The sequence below is a fragment of the Salmo trutta genome, chromosome 32 (genome assembly GCF_901001165.1).
Source record: "Salmo trutta chromosome 32, fSalTru1.1, whole genome shotgun sequence".
NCBI lineage: Eukaryota > Metazoa > Chordata > Actinopteri > Salmoniformes > Salmonidae > Salmo > Salmo trutta.
In genome coordinates, this window is record NC_042988.1 from 13,518,801 (window position 1) to 13,543,450 (window position 24,650).

The following is a 24,650-nucleotide window of genomic DNA, read 5'->3' on the forward strand; positions in this document are numbered from 1 at the left end:
TGTCTCACTCAGAGAAAAATAAGGTTCACACACAGGCAAAAAACAGCAGGGTTTCCAGTTAGAGAATTGCACTAGTAGGACATCGAAATCCTACTGCAAAGCACTCAACCAAAATTCAATACACATCCAGAACTATGAATGAACTCTGTTATAATATATGCAATACAACCACTACTGAGATGAAAGCACCTGCTTAGCAAGGGAAGTTAATAATGGATTGCTTTTATGTTCCAGGGAATCAAACTGAACAACAGTATAAACAATGTGCTCTGCAGCATTACATCTGATTTGCCCCAATAGAAGCAATTAATTAAAACCCCATTTATTCTGATCCAGCCACAGCAGTCACAATAAAAACATTTATACTCTCTTTCTGTTTCTTTCTCTGCATTACGCTACCTCTACCACGTTCACCCTTCCTCTCCCTTCTCTCTCTCGCTCTACATAATTCATGAGCATCATGTATTATTCAGGCCTGGGGCCGTCTCCATGGGAAACGGGGCGGGTCAGAGGTTAGGAGTCAGGCTTGGGCTCACACACAGGTAAATGACTGAGATTATTACTACTCTCTAGTCCCACTGTGCTGCATTTGGCTTCCATTTACCACTTTACTCCTCTCCATCCGTGTATTTTTCCCTCGGAAAAGCCTCAATTTGTCAGGGCATGGACTCTACAAGGTGTCAAAAGCGTTCCACAGGGATGCTGCCCCCGTTGACTCCAATAGTTCCCACAGTTGTGTCAAGTTGGCTGGATGTCCTTTGGGTGGTGGACCTTTGTTGATACACATGGGAAACTGTTGAGCGTGAAAAACCCATCAGCGTTGCAGTTCTTGACACAAACCGGTGCACCTGGCACCTACAGTACTACAATACCCCATTCAAAGGCACTTATTTTGTCTTGCCCATTCACCCTCTGAATGGCACACACACACAATCCATGTATCAATCGTCTCAAGGCTTAAAAAATCCTTCTTTAACTTCCCTCCTCCCCTTCATCTGCACTGATTGAAGTGGATTTAACAGGTGATGTCAATAAGGGATCATAGCTCACCTGGATTCACCTGGTCAGTCTATGTTGTGGAAAGAGCAGGTGTTCATAATGTTTTGTCCGCTCAGTGTATTCTTTCTCCAACAATAAATCACACCTCTTAAACCCAGTTCCTCATCAGAAGAGAGTTGGTGCAGGTGCTGCTGCTGTGCCTCTCTGTGAGCACCAGTTGTATGTTGAGGAAATCACAGGCTATAAAACTACAAAACCCAGGAGTCATGAGCCATTGAGCTGGGCCCTAGGGAGAGCTTAACGATGCATGAAGTGGACTGGACCACTGACTGTGTCCACAGTTATGTTTCATAGACTCTCTCTAAAGGAAGAGACAGACAGGGCAGACTATTAAACGGCCCTGCGCTGTCCCTAAATCACATACGCCATATCCTTTACACTTCTTCATTTCTTTTCCCCACTGATCTGATGTGTTAGAGTAACCCCCCCCAGAGAGTTATGACACAGACAGGACCATTCTCTTCTCTCCTCAGCCTGTAACCATGGTACCGCAGGGAGTCACAGGGAAAACGTTGAATGGTTTCATTTCTTTCCATTATCTGATGCTGCGTCCATCTTCACAGGGTTATCCACTAGGCTAGGGTCTTAAGGACCACGGCTTCAAACTCTTAGTACCAACACATACTACAACTTTAATCTTCCACTGTCTCGCAAAGCATACTATGACCTAAATGTGTCGTAGAACAAGACATCTTGTTCATTAATGTGTGTTGCGTGTGTGTGTGTGTGTGTGTGTGTGTGTGTGTGTGTGTGTGTGTGTGTGTGTGTGTGTGTGTGTGTGTGTGTGTGTGAATGAGTGCACGTGCCTGTGTGCCTGCATGTGTGCGTGTTTGTGTAAACAGTCATACTAATAGATGCATTGAGAGTAGGCTCAGTCGTTTTCACCTGCATCTTGCGGAGCTGGGAGAGTTGTTTGCGCAGGTCGGTGGCGTTCTGCTGCAGGTCGTGGAGGTGAAGCTGCATCTGCAGCCGGGTGACGGTGGGGACCTGGCTGTCTCCGGAGGGAGGGGGGGGCATCAGAGCCAGCGGGGCCGACGGCGTCAGAGCTGACAATCACAGGACAGAACACAGGTTATGAGGAAGTCAGAGGAAACTGGGTTAATTACAATGCTGTATGTATGAAAACATCTGACACACAACAGCAGATACATGCACGTACACACACACACTTCCACACGCAGTCTTGGGAGTACAGGTAAAGGATCCCAGCTCAGTTCCTGGACAGAGGTAGACTGAAAACGAACAGAGAGAGCCTGTTGATGGTGCGAGGAGAATATCCTTCTGAATCTCAGATGTATGAACATCCAAAAAGACCCAGAAGGGCCCAACAACACAAGACCAGAGATGGGGGGGGTGTAGAGAGAATTATAGGCAACCAAAGGGTACATAAGAGAAGACACACCACCACCAATATCGGAGCTGTGACAACACCAGACACCCACCCAGGGGCAGAGAGATGACAGGAGAGATAGAGGAGAAGAGTGAAACTACCTTTCCGCTTCAGCCGTCCAGCTGTAATACAGAAGCAGTGAGCCAGTTACCAAAGATAAAGAGAGAGAAGAGAGAGTGGAGGAAAATTGGGAGTAATCTTCAAGGTTTACATTGCCAGAGGCAAGTGAGGACCCCTGGACACTTCCTCTATCGACTATTGCTGAGAGAAAAATGGCTAATTTAACAGCTTTATTTTCTGGTGTTATTTCATGTCAAGGAGAGGCATCAAAGGCAGATGTGTCCTTTCGCTGGCCCTTTGATGGTCTGGCCATTGAACAGCAAGTCCGTGTAGACTCACTCATGCTACATGGAGGCATTAGGAAGAAAGAGGGGGAAGAAAGAGATATGGAGAGAGAGAGGGAGTGAGTGAGAGAATAGAGAAATAAAACAGAAGGGGAAGGAAATGTGAGTAAGAGAGAGATATTAGTGGAAGCAGGGACAGAGGGATGCGTTTGTATCTAGGTTGCGAGTTGAGGGAGATGTCATTCTATGTCTGTTGAGGTTTAAAGACCAGTATCTGTTAAAATAACTGATCTATGCCTGGCCCAGTGGGTAAATGGACACGAAAACTAAGCTCAACCTGAACTATTGTAAATGGTTAGCAGGACTGGATGCAGTCTGACTACAAGATCACACTAAAACTCAATTCACCTCAATCTAGTTTGAGCTAGAACTTTACGCGTAGTACTCACTTCCTGTGGCGGAGCCGTCGCTGTTGGATTCGGTCTTCTCGCTGGAAGAGAAAGGGAAGGGCCGTGAGAACTCCGAGCCCTGGTCCGGAGGGCAGCCCGCCATCATGCAGAGACGCAGTAGGCCGCATCTGAGGATCAACCAGGGCCACAGGGCAAGGCAATTACAGTGCTAATGCCAACACCTGTACTATACTTACGCATTATGTACTTATACTACAGAGTGCTTTATACTGTCCACAGGGCAAGGTCAATATTACCAGCCAATTACAGTGCTAATGCCAACACCTGTACTATACTTACGCATTATGTACTTATACTACAGAGTGCTTTATACTGTCCACAGGGCAAGGTCAATATTACCAGCCAATTACAGTGCTAATGCCAACACCTGTACTATACTTACGCATTATGTACTTATACTACAGAGTGCTTTATACTGTCCACAGGGCAAGGTCAATATTACCAGCCAATTACAGTGCTAATGCCAACACCTGTACTATACTTACGCATTATGTACTTATACTACAGAGTGCTTTATACTGTCCACAGGGCAAGGTCAATATTACCAGCCAATTACAGTGCTAATGCCAACACCTGTAATATAATCATGTACAGTACTACTATACTGCAATAATGTATTTGAACGTATTCTGATCTATTAAACAACGATATAGTATCCAGAGACCAGTCATGTATTTCTGTGCTCGTCCTGTCATGGTCTACTGCTGTAGTAGTATATACAGTTGAAGTCGGAAGTTTACATGCACTTAGGTTGGAGTCATTAAAACTTGTTTTTCAACCACTCTACAAATGTCTTGTTTACAAACTATAGTTTTGGCAAATCGGTTAGGACATCTACTTTGCGCATGACACAAGTCATTTTTCCAACAATTGTTTACAGACAGATTATTTCACTTATAATTCACTGTATCACCATTTCAGTGGGTCAGAAGTTTACAAACACTAAGTTGACTGTGCCTTTAAACACCTTGGAAAATTCCAGAAAATGATGTCATGACATCATTTGAGTCAATTGGAGGTGTACCTGTGGCTGTATTTCAAGGCCTACCTTCAAACTCACTGAATCTTTGCATGACATCATGGGAAAATCAAAAGAAATTAGCAAAGACCTCAGAAAGAGATTGTAGACCTCCACAAGTCTGGTTCATCCTTGGGAGCAATTTCCAACCGCCTGAAGGTACCACGTTCATCTGTACAAACAATAGTACGCAAGTATAAACACCATGGGACCACGCAGCCGTCACACCGCTCAGGAAGGAGACGCGTTCTGTCTCCTAGAGATGAACATACTTTGGTGCAAAAAATGCAAATCAATCCCAGAACAACAGCAAAGGACCTTGTGAAGATGCTGGAGGAAACAGGTACAAAAGTATCCATATCCACAGTAAAACGAGTCCAATATCGACATAAGCTGAAAGGCTGCTCAGCAAGGAAGAAGCCACTGCTCCATAAAAAAGCCAGACTACAGTTTGCAACTGCACATGGGGACAAAGATCGTACTTTTTGGAGAAATGTCATCTGGTCTGATGAAACAGAAATAGAAGGGAGAGGTTTGCAAGCCGAAGAACACCATCCCAACCGGGAAGCACGGGGGTGGCAGCATCATGTTGTGGGGGTGCATTGCTGCAGGAGGGACTGGTGCACTTCACAAAATAAATGGCATCATGAGGACAGAAAATGATGTGGATATATTGAAGCAACATCTCAAGACATCAGTCAGGAAGTTAAAGCTTGGTCGAAAATGGGTCTTCCAAATGGACAATGACCCCAAGCATACTTCCAAAGTTGTGGCAAAATGGCTTAAGGACAACAAAGTCAAGGTATTGGAGTGGCCATCACAAAGCCTTGACCTCAATCTCATAGAAAATTTGTGGGCAGAACTGAAAAAGCATGTGCGATCAAGGAGGCCTAAAAATCTGACTCAGTTACAGCAGCTCTGTCAGGAGGAATGGGCCAAAATTCACCCAACTTATTGTGGGAAGCTTGTGGAAGGTTACCCGAAACGTTTGACCCAAGTTAAACAATTTAACGGCAATGCTACCAAATACTAATTGAGTATATGTAAACTTCTGACCCACTGGGATTGTGATGAAAGTAATAAAAGCTGAAATAAATAATTCTCTCTACTACTATTCTGACATGTCACATTCTTAAAATAAAGTGGTGATCCTAACTGACCTAAGACAGGGAATTCTTACTTGGATTAAATGTCCGGAATTGTGAAAAACTGAGTTTAAATGTATTTGGCTAAGTTGTATGTAAACTTCCGACTTCAACTGTTTGTCTATGAATGTCTCTGTGCGTTTGGGATCTTAAGGGGGTCTTACGTGTTGTCACTGTCGGGGGCTTTGGTCAGTACACTCTGAACCAGGCCTGTCAGACTGGCTATCTGTTTCTCCATGGCCTCCATACGATCCAGTCGCTCCAATCGATCCCTGGAGAAAGCCAGCATGTTAACACACACTGGTCAGTTAGGTTCACTCACACACACACAAACATGGAAGCTTGTGCATCCACACATCACGCAGTAATGTCAAAACATACTAGTATACACTAGAAAACACCTAGCGAAACACACATGTACTATATGGAGGAAGCATGAAATCTCAAACCACACATACACACATACACACACATACTCACCGGGACTCAGAAGTCTCTCCAGGGAGTGGGGAGCTGTATCCGGGCGCAAACCTGCTCCCATCCCCTCCCGGCCCGACCTGCAGGGACAGAGGGTCAGAGCTGGAACTGGGCCTGGACTTGGGGCTCTCCACAAACACGGAAGAGGAGGCTGAGTCCTTGCGGAAGGTCTGCCTGACCGGGGAGGCTCGGCTGGGGGAGCTAGAGTACGAGTCCCCCCTGTCCCTCAGCTGCATATCAGGGATCTTCTGCGGGGAGGAGGGGGGCATGCGGAAGCCCATGCCCAGTGTGGCTGAGGAGTAGGAGTCGGAGTAGAGGGGACCTCCAGGCTTGTACAGGGCGTCCTCCAGCTCCCCCTGCAGGGCGGCAGCAGAGTAGGTGCTGAGGGAACGCACAGAGCCGCGGCGGTACAGCCCACCGGACACGGGGAAGCCGAAGGGGTCTCCGATGGCGGCCAGCGACTGTGTGGAGGCGATGCTGAGGCGGCCCTCGTGTACCAGGCTGTAGGGGTCGGCGTACAGCCCCTCCTTCACCAGTATCATGTTCTTCCCAGAAACCTCTTCGTCGGGCTTGACGTCGCGGCGCTCCAAGATGGCGCTAGGGGAGGAGGACAGGCCGGCGTTGGGGCCCCCGTGGTGGGAGCTGGCTCCAGGGTGGTGGGAGTGCTGGGGCTGGTGCTGCTGGGGGTGCTGCTGGTGCTGGGAGTGTTGTTGGAGCTGGGGGTGACTACCCGGCCCGGCGAAGGAGGGAGGCCGACCTCCGCTGTAGGACAGACGGGAGCGGGATGGGGAGCCGGATGGGGGCGAGGCGGAGGAGGAGGGCAGGGTGTTGAGGCGGCGGGTGGGGGAGGACTCTCGGGACGTGTACACCAGATCCCTCTGAAACGACATCAGGGGTGGGGGTGGAGGGTAGGTTACCATGGATACTAGTGGATGAAAAGGCTGTGCTCCCCCTCTGTGCCAGGCTGACAATCAGAGGATAGGAAATCACACTGACATTGGACAGTCTGTGGCAGCCTGGGCTCATCAATACAATCACAGCATCTTTATAGAAGCCCACATCAAATACCAGCACACAATCAACACGTGTGATTCAAGTCTATAGTAATGGCTCTATCCAAGAGTACAGTAAGGCTTATAGGATATGGGATTACCTACATGTATTGATTGTCACCTTACAGTGTAATAACTGAGGCTGAAAATGAAAGAGCTTAAAAGAGGGAACCAGTCCAGCCTTATTGTTTCTTTCTTTCTTCTCCTTCCACTCGTCCAGGAGAACCACTGAGCTCCATTTAACCAGCACAACTAAACCCAATGGATTACAAAGAGCTGGTATTCAGCACTTCTCCATATCTGCACATATCCATTTCCTCTCTATTGAAGAGAAGTGAGAGAAAGCAGGAGACTAACCCACTCCTGGTTCATTGGAATGAATGTGAGGAATTTCCTCATCCAGCACAGGTTCTTTCTTCTCTCCTCCAACGCTTGACTGGGTGGTCTAATCCTTTTATATTCTGCCTTTTTACTCTGCATCGCCCACTTTTTCAATTCCTCTTTCTCTCCTGTTTATGTATTTCCTCAACCTACAGTAATTATCTCTCTCTCCTGTTTATGTATTTCCTCAACCTACAGTAATTATCTCTCTCTCCTGTTTATGTATTTCCTCAACCTACAGTAATTATCTCTCTCTCCTGTTTATGTATTTCCACAACCTACAGTAATTATCTCTCTCTCCTGTTTATGTCTTTCCTCAACCTACAGTAATTATCTCTCTCTCCTGTTTATGTATTTCCTCAACCTACAGTAATTATCTCTCTCTCCTGTTTATGTATTTCCACAACCTACAGTAATTATCTCTCTCTCCTGTTTATGTATTTCCACAACCTACAGTAATTATCTCTCTCTCCTGTTTATGTCTTTCCTCAACCTACAGTAATTATCTCTCTCTCCTGTTTATGTATTTCCACAACCTACAGTAATTATCTCTCTCTCCTGTTTATGTCTTTCCTCAACCTACAGTAATTATCTCTCTCTCCTGTTTATGTCTTTCCTCAACCTACAGTAATTATCTCTCTCTCCTGTTTATGTCTTTCCTCAACCTACAGTAGTTATCTCTCTCTCCTGTTTGTCTTTCCTCAACCTACAGTAATTATCTCTCTCTCCTGTTTATGTCTTTCCTCAACCTACAGTAGTTATCTCTCTCTCCTGTTTGTCTTTCCTCAACCTACAGTAATTATCTCTCTCCTGTTTGTCTTTCCTCAACCTACAGTAATTATCTCTCTCTCCTGTTTATGTATTTCCTCAACCTACAGTAATTATCTCTCTCTCCTCTTTGTCTTTCCTCAACCTACAGTAGTTATCTCTCTCTCCTGTTTGTCTTTCCTCAACCTACAGTAATTATCTCTCTCTCCTGTTTATGTCTTTCCTCAACCTACAGTAGTTATCTCTCTCTCCTGTTTGTCTTTCCTCAACCTACAGTAATTATCTCTCTCTCCTGTTTATGTCTTTCCTCAACCTACAGTAGTTATCTCTCTCTCCTGTTTGTCTTTCCTCAACCTACAGTAATTATCTCTCTCTCCTGTTTATGTCTTTCCTCAACCTACAGTAGTTATCTCTCTCTCCTGTTTGTCTTTCCTCAACCTACAGTAATTATCTCTCTCTCCTGTTTATGTCTTTCCTCAACCTACAGTAGTTATCTCTCTCTCCTGTTTGTCTTTCCTCAACCAACAGTAGTTATCTCTCTCTCCTGTTTGTCTTTCCTCAACCTACAGTAATTATCTCTCTCTCCTGTTTATGTCTTTCCTCAACCTACAGTAATTATTTCTCTCTCCTGTTTATGTCTTTCCTCAACCTACAGTAATTATCTCTCTCTCCTGTTTATGTCTTTCCTCAACCTACAGTAGTTATCTCTCTCTCCTGTTTATGTCTTTCCTCAATCTACAGTAATTATCTCTCTCTCCTGTTTATGTCTTTCCTCAACCTACAGTAATTATTTCTCTCTCCTGTTTATGTCTTTCCTCAACCTACAGTAATTATCTCTCTCTCCTGTTTATGTCTTTCCTCAACCTACAGTAGTTATCTCTCTCTCCTGTTTATGTCTTTCCTCAACCTACAGTAATTACCTCTCTCCTATTTACGTCTTTCCTTAATCTACAGTAGTTATCTCTCTCTCCTGTTTGTCTTTCCTCAACCTACAGTAATTACCTCTCTCTCCTGTTTGTCTTTCCTCAACCTACAGTAGTTATCTCTCTCTCCTGTTTATGTCTTTCCTCAACCTACAGTAGTTATCTCTCTCTCCTGTTTGTCTTTCCTCAACCTACAGTAGTTCTCTCTCTCCTCTTTGTCTTTCCTCAACCTACAGTAGTTATCTCTCTCTCCTGTTTGTCTTTCCTCAACCTACAGTAATTATCTCTCTCTCCTGTTTATGTCTTTCCTCAACCTACAGTAATTATCTCTCTCTCCTGTTTATGTCTTTCCTCAACCTACAGTAGTTATCTCTCTCTCCTGTTTGTCTTTCCTCAACCTACAGTAATTATCTCTCTCCTGTTTGTCTTTCCTCAACCTACAGTAATTATCTCTCTCTCCTGTTTATGTCTTTCCTCAACCTACAGTAGTTATCTCTCTCTCCTGTTTATGTCTTTCCTCAACCTACAGTAATTATCTCTCTCTCCTGTTTATGTCTTTCCTCAACCTACAGTAGTTATCTCTCTCTCCTGTTTGTCTTTCCTCAACCTACAGTAATTATCTCTCTCTCCTGTTTATGTCTTTCCTCAACCTACAGTAATTATCTCTCTCCTATTTATGTCTTTCCTTAATCTACAGTAGTTATCTCTCTCTCCTGTTTACGTCTTTCCTTAATCTACAGTAGTTATCTCTCTCTCCTGTTTACGTCTTTCCTTAATCTACAGTAGTTATCTCTCTCTCCTACTCTCCTTCTTCTAGTCATCCCTGAGCCATTGCAGAGGGAGGGCATCGTACACACACACACACACTTGTACACAGGAGTCGGGACACACACTTACATAAATCCCTGAAAACACAGTTAAAACCAACTAACCAAACCCAAAAATGTGCACCCGGGAGCAGTTCACTGTCAAGATGTTAGTTAACATGCAGGGTTGTCCCCAGCACAGCACTGATCTAGGGGGGGGGGGGGGGGGGGGGGGGGGGGGGGGGGGGTGCAGTTCACACACTGTCATAGAACAAAGAGCCAGCCAAGAGCCAGCAACTTGAATGTTCTTCAAAGGCCTGGCTTTACCGCATCATCTACCCTCCTGGAAATAAGAACTCTCAATGATTTAATTTAATCTAGTTCATCTGGGATATTTTGGTGTTCCTCCATACACAATTCAGGGATTTTAGTATGCCTGCACGCACACATGAAAACACACTCATACGCACAGACAGAGACAGAGACCCACCCACACACACACACACACACACTAATTATTTGCATAGGTAATGGCTGGTTCATCCTGAGCCATTACAGATGGTAGGAACTGAAAACAGAACAACTTCAAGGTTCCTTGAACTCAACCAAAACAGAGACATGCACAGTGGGTGAAACAAGCTCATCTCTGTGGGAAACATTGTTATTTAGTGTCCAGGCAGCATATGGTTCTCTTGAAGATAAAAGTACTGCCCAGCGGGAATATCTGGAGAAATAACCCATACGCCTCCACAACCTGTCAAACTTACTGTTGCAACATAAACACAAAAGAGCTGTTGCACCTTCAAAGGTCAAAGCTCAACAGTAGTGTCACAGTATCAGTATTTATAGTAGAATCCAGAGCCCTCCATCTACCTATCGCCCTATCAGACGCCATCCAAGCTCCACCCCCTCCCCCTCCCTCAGCATCCCTCTCTCCTCCCTCACCCTTCTCTCCCCTCCCTGTCTCACCCTCAGGTCCCCGTTGACCAGGTGTGTGGCGGGGTAGGAGGCGTAGATGGGCTCCTTGCGGTAGATCTTGATGATGCTGCGGTCCTGGATGTCCCGGATGTCCTCCAGCTCGTAGAAGACGTTGCGCGCCTCGTCCTTGATCAGGATGGCCGTGTTGGAGGACTTGAGCATCCCCGCCGTCAGCTTCTGGGGGAACATGTGCACGATGAGGGCGTGCAGCGTGTCCAGGCTGCTCAGCTCGTGGGTGATGTGCACCCGCCGCGTCTCATCCCCAAACTGCAGGAACAGCACGCCTGGAGAAGGAGAGTGATGGAGAGATCATTTATCATATATTTTTAAGATAATCCTGACTTCATTGAACAGCTAGAGAGAGATTATGACAGTGGGGAAAGGTAGAGAGCGGTTAGGTCAAAGGGCAGTAAGCCTGATTTGAACCTATGCCGACACCGCAGATGTGTTGACCACACTAGGCCACAGAGAGAGAATTTAAAGTCAAGGATGAAGGTGGAGCAGGAGATAATAGAACAATAGAGGAAGGGGTGACGAAAGTCAAAGGAAAAGGAGAGAGAGATAAAGGGAAGGTCTGGTTGATAAATAGACAGGAGGAAGTGGGAGTGAGAGAGTGCCACTGTCCTAAAGCACTGCCTAAACTCCTCTTCCAAAGGGCTCATCATCCGTCTCTGTCACTGGTTTTACAGCGCTCTGTTTCTCCCTGCGTGCTTAGCATCGCCTACACCCACCAATGTTTAGAAGTCTGATCCATCCACACTGTAAAGCTGTCCCAACGATGAGTTCACACTTATGATACTGTAGTCCACACTGTAAAACTGTCCCAACACTGAGTTCACACTTATGATACTGTAGTCCACACTGTAAAGCTGTCCCAATGCTGAGTTCACACAATATGACTCTGAATAATACGTCAGGATTTGAATCATGACTTAATGTCTATGAACATATTATCCCTGTGCTAATAACGAAATACAGTGTGGTGTATGGCTGTGTATGGTTGCTGTGCCCCAGATATGTAATGTAAGGCGTGGATGATCCAGTGTTATGTAAGCACTAACGCACCACAGGGCAGGCAGGCAGAGAATAATCACACTGATCTGTGGGTGCGAAGACACACCAGGCTGTAGGTTACATGACTAACCCAGGAGCTGTGTGATTAGTGCCTGGTAACAACACCCAGCCGAGGGTGCATAACTTACGCTTCTGAAATGGCTACAAAATATGCAAATGTAATCACGATTCAATCATTTCTCAATAATTCATATCGAATAGTGAATTCAAATAAGGCATAACCACAAAACGCGAAAGGAATTGGGAATGGGAATAATTATTTACTATGTGGATAAGGTTTGATAAGATAGCAGATGAACTAGGTAAATGTTAAAGTCCACAAAAGCTTTGGGATGAGGAAAATGTTGTCTCAGCTATGTAGCTGGTAAAGGCTGTTACATGGTCATGTTTATGTCATGCAGTGGCAGTCGGTGACGTTTAAGATGAGGGAGGATGTTCATTTATTTTATGAGCATGGCCTTATTTCTATTACAGCATATTGGATGACTGTCATTCATATTCCATTCACCCAGTTCAATGTAACAGTGCTAGGTTTAGTCTACTACATGATACTCTAATTTGACCTATACCCATCATGAGTTTCTATTGGACAAATTCAGGTGTGTTTATCCCCGTTTCATTCCATATTGATTCCTTTTAAGAAATGTTTTTCAACGGAATCGGTGGAATGAATACACCCCTGATCACACGCAAAAACAGTTCACTTTCAGAGCAGCCACATGTAAACAGCTTGATCACTTGATCACTGCTTGTTAATTCCTTCTCGCATCTACGCGCTGTCCTCTCACCTTTTCATTCGCTTGTGGGCTTCAGTGCACAACACATCAGCCGTTTGTGACCAGGCAAAAAATTCAACAACATCGCTCTTTCTCTCTCGTGCTTCTCCTTAATACTTTAAGAATTGAATTTGTTCAAAACTGTTCAACTATTTTCTTTCTCTCTCTTTGAGTCAGTTACTCACCACATTTTATACACTGCAGTGCTGGCTAGCTGTAGCTTATGCTTTCAGTACTAGATTCATTCTCTGATCCTTTGATTGGGTGGACAACATGCCAGTTCATGCTGCAAGAGCTCTGATAGGTTGGAGGACGTCCTCTGGAAGTTGCCATAATTACTGTGTAAGTCAATGGAAGAGGATGAGAACCATGAGCCTCCTAGGTTTTGTATTGAAGTCAATGTACCCAGAGGAGGATGGAAGCTAGCTGTCCTCCGGCTACACCATGGTGATACCCTACAGAGTGCTGTTGAGGTTACTGTAGATCTTCATTGCAAAACAGTGTGTTTTAATCAATTATAACTGTTTTAAAGTTTCACTCTTTTTTATTTTTGTGGAATTCACTGAGGAGGATGGTCCTCCCCTTCCTCCACTGAGGAGCCTCCACTGATGTCATGTATATTCTCTGCACAGTCTTACTGTAGCAGTAGTTGGTAAAGGTTAAGACGTGATCATGTACACGTCATGTATAGTTTTTGCACTGTCTGGGTCATGTCCAGCTCCAGTGTGGGTGTTGGGTCTCACCTGGGGAGCGCAGCTTGTTCTGGCTGGCTGAGCGGGACAGGGGCAGACTCTGGCGGAAGCGGTTGGTTCGGCTGAACCCCAGGGGGATGTCAGCCTCAGACATGGTCTCAGCCAGAGACTCAGCCGAGGCAAAGGACAGCTTAGAGGCCTGGTCAGCTAGCCCAGACTGGGTGGACTGGGAGTGACGTGGGCTACGACTCTGGAGGAGAGAAAGTGAGAGAGAGTTTGTTTGGGGAGAGGAGAGCGAGAGAGAGGCGGAAAGAATGGATTTGATAGAGAGGAGTATGGAGAACCGTGAAAGAGGTAACAAACAACAAACAGACTATAAGACAAACAAACACAATTAAGATTAGCATAATGTATCAGCATGTCAGGACCAACATTCATACAACTGATGCCATCTTTCCTCTTTCTGATCGGGTGGGATGGAATCATGTAACGGTGCCTGTTGTTTCACCAATGCTGACAGCAGAGGGATACAACAAGGCAGAGGTCCAGAACAGAACACCTTCAGAACTAGGGATCCACTGAGGACCAGTAGGTAGGAATGAGGAAGATACAAAATAACCTGGTGGGCACTGAGATCTGTTTTAATGTTTTAACGCTCTCCCCGTACACCTGCATCCTCTCCCTATTGGTTGGGGCCCTGCTGGTCTCTGGCCAACCTTAAATGAGTGCAGGCCAGGGCTGTCTGGATTAGACAAGGCCATGTAGATCCAGATCAGGGCTGTCACTCTGGGTTTATTCTACTGGCCTGGACCTGGCCTGGGCCCAGGCAGCATCTCTTCTTCCTCAGCTGCTCTGCTGCTGCTGCTTCTAGACTGTGTTCTGCTAGGCTGCTGTGTTCTGTTCAGTGAGCTGGCTCCGCTATCCCCACCGCCGGGTCTCCTCCAGCTCCCAGACTCCGTTAATGAGCTCCCAGAATGCTCGCTGATGACTGTTAGGATTGCAGAGTCAGCCAGACACATCGAGCCCACGTTACATTACAGTACAGTGCCTGCGCCCCTCGCTAGTAGAAAACAACTTCTCCTCTGCTCTTTCTGTCGTTTCATCCCTCGTTCTGGTTTAATAAGACTTCAGCATGTTTTTTTCCGAGGCTCTCATTAATCTTGTATTTAGGAAGGCGAGACGCAGCCTCACAGAGTGCTGTGCTCATTGACTCCCAGCAGTGCTCGCTTTGGGGTCATTCACAAATACACACAACATGCATGCACACACACCACAGAAGGCTGTTGAGGGGAGGACGGCTCATAATAATGTCTGGAACGGAGCAAATGGAATGGCATCAAGCTTCCATGTGTTTAATGTATTTGATACCATTCCACTCCAGCCTTTACCACGAGCCTGTCCTCCCCAATTAAGGTCCCACCAACCTCCTGTGACACACATACAAAATCACACACACACACACACACACACACACACACACACACACACACACACACACACACACACACACACACACACACACACTGTTCATACTGCAACCACAAACATTTACACAGTGTAGTCACACACACAGCCCCACAACAGAGTAGTGGCACTTGTAAATGACTGCACTGTTTGAGCTAGGAAGATAAGCGTTTCGCTACACCCGCGATAACATCTGATAAATATGTGTGTGCGACAAATCATATTTGATTTGATTTGGTGGGCCGGCAGACAGTGTCTGAGCACCCAGAGAGAGGGTGGTTCTGACGGATCGCCCCCCACTGTGCTTTCTAATGGGGTCATTTATCTAAGCAACGACCACACTGAGCAGGGAGCACAACAACCCAGTCCATAGCACCACACAGCAGCGCATATATTGTACACAAAGAACACACAACAGACGCAAACACCAGCTCCAGTGAGCCGAGCAGAGCTCCAGGGCCAAATAAAGCCAGAGCGCAGATGGATAAAGCACAGCCATCAGCTTGACTCAGCACAGCAGAGCTAAAAGATACATATCCTATAGAAGAGTGAGCCACATCTCTAATCACACCAATAATCAAAGGAGGCCTCTAGTGTCTCCAACACGTCAGTGAGCTGACGTCGAGCTAGCGCTACTCCCTGGACTTTGTTCCTACATAACAGAGGATCTTTTCAACAAATCCCACCGAACCGGGGAGACCATGCAAAATATCAAACAGAACTCAGGAGGAAGTGGAGAGAGGGAAACTAGCTCCGTCTCTCTCTCTCGCACACAGGAGAGATCTGTCAACAAACTCCAGCATCTCACCTAATGAGAATCTTTCACTTTGACTGTTGTTGGAAAAACAGGTGTGAGTCATTCTATAGTAGCTTGGAGAAACACTAAACACTTAAGAAACAAAGGTAGATTTCCCCCAGTGGAACAAAATATGTTCTCTCCATGTGTTGGAGGAAAGAAACCATATCGACTTGGTGTTGTTGCCATAGATACTTTATGTAAAGGTGTCAAAGTGATATCCCACTGGGCACAAACATCAAATCAACGTCTATTCCACTTTGGTTCAATGTAATTCCATTGAAATGGCGTGGAAACAATGTTGATTCAACCAGTGGGTGCCCAGTGGGATAGAACATGGGGAGCGTTCCTAGAACCATTTCCTCCTGTGCGTCATCATGGGCAGGTAAAAGCACTCACCATCTGCTAGGAGATCTGTAATGCTATACACGCTCTTCCACTTTTCTCTGCACCTTTTCTTCTACCTCCCCCTCTCCCCCTCTCTCTCTCCCCTCTCCCCCTCTCCCCCTCTCCCTATCACCCTATGGTGTCAATCCAGGCTTTTTCAATAGCACTCAGTTACTGTGAGGAGCCCACACTTTTATAATACCACAGAGGAAGAAAACAAGATGATTTTACAGGAAATATAATTGAATGGAAAGGGGGACAACAGCAGGCTCCAACATACCTAGGACTAAATCCAACAACAAACCCAATCTCTCCCGCTTTTCTCTCTCTCTCCCTCCCTCTCCGTTTCTCTTATTTTGTCTCTTGTACATTTTTTTTATTTAAAATTTAAAATTTCACCTTTATTTAACCAGGTAGGCTAGTTGAGAACAAGATCTCATTTACAACTGCGACCTGGCCAAGATAAAGCAAAGCTGTGCAACACAAACAACAACACAGAGTTACACATGGAATAAACAAACGTACAGTCTATAACACAATAGAAAAAGTCTATATACAGTGTGTGCAAAAGAGGTAAGACAAGGGAGGTAAGGCAATAAATAGGCCACGGTGGCGAAATAATTGCAATTTAGCAATTAAACACTGGAGTGATAGATGTGAAGAAGATAAATGTGCAAGTAGAGATACTGGGGTGCAAAGGAGCAAAAACATTTAATAATAAATAACAGTATGGGGATGAGGTAGTTGGATGGGCTATTTACAGATGGGCAATGTACAGGTGCAGTGATCTGTGAGCTGCTCTGACAGCTGGTGTTTAAAGCTAGTGAGGGAGATATGAGTCTCCAGCTTCAGTGATTATTGCAATTTGTTCCAGTCATTGGCAGCAGAGAAATGGAAGGAAAGGCGGCCAAAGGAGGAATTGGCTTTGGGGGTGACCAGTGAAATATACTTGCTGTCACGTCCGTCATATGAAGGAGACCAAGGCACAGCGTGGGTATCGTTCCACATCATTTATTTTAATGTGAAACTATGCAAGACATACAATAACTATAAACAAAACAACAAACCGTGACGAAGAGGTGCAACATGCACTAACTCAAAATAATCTCCCACAAAACACAAGTGGGAAAAACAACTACTTAAATATGATCCCCAATTAGAGACAACGATGACCAGCTGCCTCTAATTGGGAATCATACGAAAACCTCAACATAGAAAAAATAAACTAGAACATAACATAGAAAAATTAAACTAGACAAAAACCCCCAGTCACGCCCTAACCTACTCTACCATAGAAAAATACGAGCTGTCTATGGTCAGGACGTGACACTTGCTGGAGTGCGTGCTGCGGGTGGGTGCTGCTGTGGTGACCAGTGAGCTGAGAAAAGGCGGGGCTTTACCTAGCAAAGACTTATTGATGACCTGGAGCCAGTGGGTTTGGCGATGAATAATTTTTATTTTTGTAATTTTCTAAATTTCACCTTTATTTAACCAGGTAAGCTAGTTGAGAACAAGTTCTCATTTACAACTGCGACCTGGCCAAGATAAAGCAAAGCCGTGCGACACAAACAACAACACAGAGTTACACATGGAATAAACAAGCGTACAGTCAATAACACAATAGAAAAGAAAGAAAGTCTATATACTTATATTTTTACCAGGGGACCTTCAGACAAGTCTTGTGAGGCCTGTGGGCATTGTAGAGGAAAATAACCAACATGTACGTGTTTGTGAGAGTCTCACCTTTCTACAGAGGGGTCATTACTGTTCGGATGCTACAGACAGAAGTTGGCAGATCGGCTGTACCGACTTTAGATGAGCCCCAATACGCTTGCGGGGGTTGTAGAGCAGAACAAACCATTTTGTGAGAAGACCAATTTTCGGGATGTCTCATGATCTGATCAACTCTGCTCTTGCTCTGTCACCTTTCATCGCAGATGCGGAAGTGCAACATAGGCGGATGCAGTGGATTGAGACGCATCTAATGCAAAAAACAGATGTCTCTAGCTTAAACTGATTGATTTTTATGGGGATTTTTGTATTATGCTAATTAGATGTCCGCGGGTTTTAACTGACTTACATCACACTCCTCACACCTCTCTCTTCTTCTGTCCCCCTTCAATTCTCTGGCCTTTCCAACCACTTTTCAGCCACCTTTCCTTTTTCATACACTGACTGTACCAAACATTAGGAACACCTTACTAATATTGAATTGCCCTCAGAACAGCCTCAATTCGTCGGGGCATGGACTCTACAAGGTGTCAAAAGGGATCCACAGGGATGCTGGCCAATGTTGACTCCAACAATAACCTTCATCTACACTGATTGAAGTGGATTTAACAAGTTAAATTAATAAGGGATCATAGCTTTCAGCTGGATTCACCTGGTCAGTCTATGTCATGGAAGGAGTAGGTGTTCTTAATGTTTTGTATGCTCAGTGTATATGTCCTTCTCCTTTTCCTCTCCATCTCTCTCTCTACAATCTCGCTCTCTGTGCCATCTTTCCCCTTCCTTTCCCGCTCTGTCGCTCACACCCCTCAGAGCGTCATCAGTTTTTCATCCGCCTCGAAAGTAGCTTCTCATTCTGGCTGTCTGTGTCTCTCTATGTCAACACCTCTGTTTCTGGACAGCTCTCAAAGCAGCCGAGCACCCCTCTACTCCTTCTCCTGCTGCATTCTATGTCTGTTTGTACAGCCCTGCTCTCACACACTCGCTCTCTTCCCACACGTCGTGCTATTTCACCAAACAGGGAGAGAAGAGCCTAGAAAACAAGCAAGCCTACGGCTGTACCGCAAAAATTGGAAACAAAAATGACCCCCCATAATAAATCCATCTCTCTCCCTCTTACTCCTCACTTACTCTTTCCCTCTATCTCTGGCTTTCACTCACACTGTCTATCTCTCAGCCCCCCCCCTTCCCTCTCTCCTTGGCCGAGCTCAGTCTCTTTATAATATGGGGAGTCATCAATGCATGGAAGAAATTGCTCTGCCAAATTGAGCTGGATTGTTCGTTGATGCGATCTGCCCGCTAGGCAGGAGAGTGAAGAAAATGGCGTACTCTGGGGAGGGAGGATGACACCTGAGATGGCTGGTAGTCTTCTTTGCCAAGGAAAATTAGAAAAGGGGCCAGGCCAGTAGAATACATACATACCAGATCTGGGTTCAAATGCATGTGTGTTTGAGTATTTGTGATTGAAATACTTTTTTTCAGTGTATTTGAGTATTTAGTGATACATTTTTCATTTGGAAGAGTCAGCTTTTTAAACCAACATGGCTCAGTTTAAATTGTTTTTACATTGTAGTAAAACAAAATCTCATTTGATATGCATTTTTACATAAAATTACTACAAAAATGTAAAAAAAGTCTTCATACAACAACATTAAACATGTTACAAGACAGATGGCTAGACCCCTGCAGTCCATGATGGTACGGTCCTTGTTCATATTCTTCTAGCCTTGCGAGGGCGACAACCATTGTGTGGTACGGGGGTGTTGTCTGTGATGTCCAAACAAGTACTTTTGCTTGAGTTCAAATAATATGTTCCAATACCTGGGTTAAATGCATGGGAGTGTATTTGTGTCAGTGTATTTGAGCATTTTTAAATACTTTCCAAGTGTATTTCCAAATACATTCCAATATTCAACTGCTTGATTAAAAAAAAGAAGGTTATCTGAATATTTGTTTTGAAATAGTATTTGAACCCAAGTCTGATACATACAGCAGAATAATCTCCATAGAGCTGGATTCTACCTCTTCTTCTACCTCTTCTTCTTATCACCTGTTCTCCTCCTTCACTTTAATTCTGTCTAATTCAGCCTGTTGAGAATGTGACTCATTCAGTAGGCTTTTAATTATATTCATCTCCAGATTTAGACACCGTGACGTCATTTATGTGGAGGAGCGCTGGAAAAGTGGGCAAGCATTATTAGGCGGGCACTTGATCAAGGGTCGTGAAAAGAACATTTCCACAAAGTCATGGAAGTAGAAAAATGAAGAGAAAATGGAATATTGCGACAGCGATTTGATGACAGTCCAGTTGCTGCAGGCAGTCAATACAAGAAAAGCGCTTGTCTGACTGCCTCTGATTGGAGTTTGTTGGGAGCGCAAAGAAAAATGTCTCGACGTGAGAAGGGTTTTTAAAGCTTTTTTGGGGCATTATTACGCTCCTCGTAATAATTCCATAGCTCTGGGGTAGATGGGTCAGGGATCTGGATATTGATATCTGGTAACATTTCCACCCTGTCCGGATGATATTTCAGGGAAGCGTAAACCTCAGTCGAGGCCTCTTCCCACACAGATGGCAATACTTCCTGAAAGCCTCTCTGTGTAGATCCATGCTGTGCCTCAGCAGCCTCCGGATAACATCTATGAAACATAGCCCTCAACACACCGTAAACCATGCCAGCTCACATAGATCCACAGCATGACACTTACACATAAACTCAATCTACTCCGTTTACCTCAGTGTCGCACGCAAGACAGATATACCCTCACTGATGTATCCGCAGGCAAGACAGAACAGAAATAATACATGCCATATAACTTAATTTCTCCTAAATACAGCATATCTAACCTCAAAGCCTGTCAGTAATATCGAAGGACGTCTGAGAGCTGTCAAAGTAACATTTCCACAATGCGACAAGGCACTGTAATTTCTTCTTAACGTCTCCGTTAGCCTGAGTAATACGCTAGCAAGGTCACATGGATGTTAGCCATTAGCGCTAGGCGCTAGCTGACTGACTGAGGTGGCATTAATCCTGGGAGAATCGTTTCCTGCAGATTAAACGGAGCTTGAAGGCTTTAAGCTGCTGCTGCCGCCTGAGACTCGAGAGATGCCAACTGAGAGTCTGCGTGCCAGCGGTGCGACGGGCACAGGGCTGCTGCAGAAACCAGGCAGAGAGACAGGTGTGCCACCATGCCATAGGAGCCTGAGGTGGTACACACACACACACACACACACACACACACACACACACACACACACACACACACACACACACACACAAAAAATAATAATAATACACACAACAAGAACACACCACAGTGGATGGAGAAACCCAAACTGACACAGCGACACTGTCACTTACAGCACTGACCTTAAAGCTCCAGTAGTTGGGCTGTTGCTGGGGAGAGAGAAAAGAAAAGAGAGAAAAGAAAAGAGAGAGCGATAGAGAGAGGGAGAAAGAGAGAGGGGGGGGAGAAGTGTTAGACATTTACTCTCAAGTATCTGACAGCTAACAATAAAAGCAAGTCTCTGAGAAATTGCATGCTGGGTGAGGGAGCGATGTTGAAAGAGACGGAGAGAAGAGGAGAGGTAGAGAGAGTGGCTGAAATAGGTAACCCAAAAGCCCTTGACAGTGACACACCAGCATCAAATGCTCTTAGAAGTGGGACCATTCCCAGCCCAAAATATGCTGCACACACCCTACCAGCCCACTCCCCACACACACACATACAGAGCACAGACATACAGACACACACACACACACAAACATACACTATCCCAAGCATCATGTCATTATCCTCCATCAGAGCCAACACAGGGCATATTGACAGGCCATTAAGGGAATCGTTAATACAACAAGAAGGTTACAATGTTCTTAGTAATTGATTAGCATTAGGTGCTGTGGATGTGGATGTGGATGTGGATGTGGATGTGGATGTGGACAGGAGAGGGTGAGGGGGGGGTCTGTTTGTGAATGTAATGTTATAACTCAAACCAAGTAGGAACTAGTTACAGGCTGTGCCGTTTGACAGGATTAAATGAAAGAAGTGAAATTGAATTAAACGGGCCACTCTGTCAGTCGTTCAGATGTTGGCCTGTCTCCCAGACTTCTCCATCATCCATCGGCAGACAGGCCCCCTCTCTCCCTCCTTTTCTCTTCCCTTTTGTTCCCTCGCTCCACCTACCTCTCTCTCTATCCATCTGATATTCTCTACCTAAGCCACTACCTCATTGCCTCTCCCGCCTCTCTTTTTGTCCTCCTCTCCCTCCCTTTGCCCCTCTCTACTGTGACACATGCTAGTCTAGACCAGAGGAAGTTCCATTAAAACATAATAACCAAGGTGTGTTATAAACCAGGCCAGGCTTCCAACGGGCTGGAAACACCTCACAATCACATGTAAATTAAAAAGATGGCGACAATTCATGAATTTTGATCCCAAATCTAAACTCTTATTCTAGTTCCTTATTCTTATCTGCAGGCAATTTCCAGTTAATTTACCGGAGTGACCGTTTTCCCTGCTGCCATATATCCACCGGCGTGAGGGTAAGACAAAATGACAGGTAGCCTAGGTTTTCTTTATTTGATTTATCGTCGTCGGCTAGTTTTTCTTTCTCAGTGTTTCCTTTCGATATCGCCTCATCATATTTTTATTATGGACATCAGAAAGAGTTCATTTGCAACTGATTGTTACTTTATCCTCTCCCCGTCTGTCTCTCACCCAGCGTAGTCATTTATAATAGATGAGTGACATTCATTTAACTATGAAAACCGAGGCAGCTAGCTAGCTGGAGAGCAGGTTATGGCTGGTGGGAATCCCCCCCTGATCTACACGATGCCAGTCTCTCTAAGCCTAAGGTGTTCCTCCCTCTATCTCTCTCATTGACACTGTGTTAAACAGTCCTGCAGGGCCTGGCTATGGACTAAGGTGGCAGCCTGGTGTACAGGGCAGGCAGGCACACTGATACAATAGTAGCTACCTCTACACCCCATGCTGATCAATGGAGCTGAATTTCTAATGATCCGGTCCAGACTAAGTGATGACCTGGAGAGAGTGACAATATACGACCACAGGGCACCAGGTGGCACTGCCAAGACTCCCTGCCATGGCAACACCTATATTCACAGCTTCAAACTGACCCTGTATCTCCGTGTTCTGTCCACTGTATACCGTTCTCTGTTTTCCCTGTATAACCCGGAGAGAGGGACAATGTACGCCCACAGGACAGCGGCAAAATGCCTTGCCATGGCAACAACAACTAGCCTGTTACCAGACCTGTTTGTGACAGGAATCAGCTATACAGCACACACATGCTTGGAACCAGGCTAAACAACTACAGCAACAGTCTGGAACTTTATCTGGTTCTCTGAACCATATAGGTGGCTGCTGATTAGGTGGCTGCTGATTATATATGCAGATGAGCCTCCCTGATCAGTTCACCTTTACTCTACATTACAGGATGGATGGGGCATGAGTTGAAATCAAAGGTTGGGATTGAGTTCATTGTAATGTCTAGCAGTGTCAGAACAGGCTAGAATGGTCAGATCCAGGAAGACCGAGTTTTGCTTACACTGACGCAAAATAAATGGGAATCGGCCCAAACCCTGAGCTTCCTTTACTGGGGAGCTGAATGTTACTAACGTAAAAACACATCTCTATAGGAGAATGTTGTGATGTCACTAAAGTCTACCAGAAAACACATTCAGTTAAATTCCGCTCTCTTGGCCACTCTCATTTTTCTCTGTTCTGTAAGTGACTTCTAGTCTTTTCTACTGGTTTTATGTTGGAGGTCAGGTGAACCAAAGCTTTGTGCCTTTGTGTGTGTCGGCAGGATGGAAATGTGCGTGTGTGTCCATGTGGAAAGTAGGTCATGACTGGAATAGGAGGTAGGCTCTATTGCCTGTGGGATGGGCTGGGTAAGATTCTACCTGCTCATGTGTCAGTCAGTCATTCAGTCTAGTCTGCCTGGGCTCTAGGGTTTCCCCTGACAACCCTGGAACTGACAGACAGACAGAGGCTCAGCGGGAGCATTTCTACAAGTGAATAACTCTTGATGTTTTTTTTCCCTCACAGACTAGTAATGTGAGAATGTTTATTGGGCATGTGCCTGTTCTGTGGACTGTGGTGAGTCTTGTTTACAGATCTAAGGTCAGCGTAAACAGCCTCTCTTTCTCCACCACTTCAGCTCCTGTTGTTGTTTGAACTGCACCTTGATTGGCCATCCTACAGTTCGGCCTTTGAGGCGCAAATACTGCTGCCGTGTGATAGATAGCACAGGTCAGTGGTAGCGACAACACTATGCGTTCAGTAATATAAAGCCGTTTTGTTTACCTTGAAGTATAGTTTCTGACCAATCATAACCTTTATATACAGTATACTAATTGAAAATAAATGAACCCCCCAAAAAATCCTGCTCTTGTGCCAAACCCCTCTCAGCATACCCAGACGAGTCAACACTCTGCATCCACCTCCTCAGACCCAGATTTATCGTAGTCACCACACACCAGTCTACCATACTAGCTAATACATACAGTATGACTCCACCAGCATCCCTAGTACTAAGCTGAAACATCTTTAACCCCCCCAGATAATACATACTGCTGCTGAATTACATATTTACTACCCAATGTGTTCAGGTCACAGATCTGCCTGCACCTCCATGCGGAATTAGAGGTGAGGACCTGGGGTTAAATGTATGCTGTTAACCCTCCCTCCTCCCTCTCCCCTCCTATCTCTCCCCTGCCACGGCGTACACACACACACACACACACACACACACACACACACCGACACACACACACACACACACACACACACACACGTGCGGGAGAGGGCCGTAGGCAGGCAGGATTCTCTGACAGAAGGACAGAGTCTCACAGACTGTAGTGCCGCACTGCCTGACCTGCATGCAAAGCAGGCTGCGCTC

The 24,650-nt window shown here is 45.3% G+C and overlaps 1 protein-coding gene across 1 annotated transcript in view; it reads right to left on the minus strand.

Moving 5' to 3' along the window:
• The window catches only part of LOC115170670 (SRC kinase signaling inhibitor 1-like), a 60,193-nt gene that overhangs the window by 21,517 nt on the left and 14,026 nt on the right, over positions 1-24,650 (minus strand). The window contains exons 3-9 of the mRNA XM_029726915.1: positions 21,097-21,123; positions 13,405-13,603; positions 10,803-11,095; positions 5,907-6,781; positions 5,591-5,698; positions 3,243-3,370; positions 1,945-2,105 (exon numbers count right to left, since the gene is read on the minus strand). Of these exons, the coding sequence (XP_029582775.1) occupies positions 1,945-2,105; positions 3,243-3,370; positions 5,591-5,698; positions 5,907-6,781; positions 10,803-11,095; positions 13,405-13,603; positions 21,097-21,123 (1,791 nt within the window). The remainder of the gene's footprint in view (positions 1-1,944; positions 2,106-3,242; positions 3,371-5,590; positions 5,699-5,906; positions 6,782-10,802; positions 11,096-13,404; positions 13,604-21,096; positions 21,124-24,650) is intronic.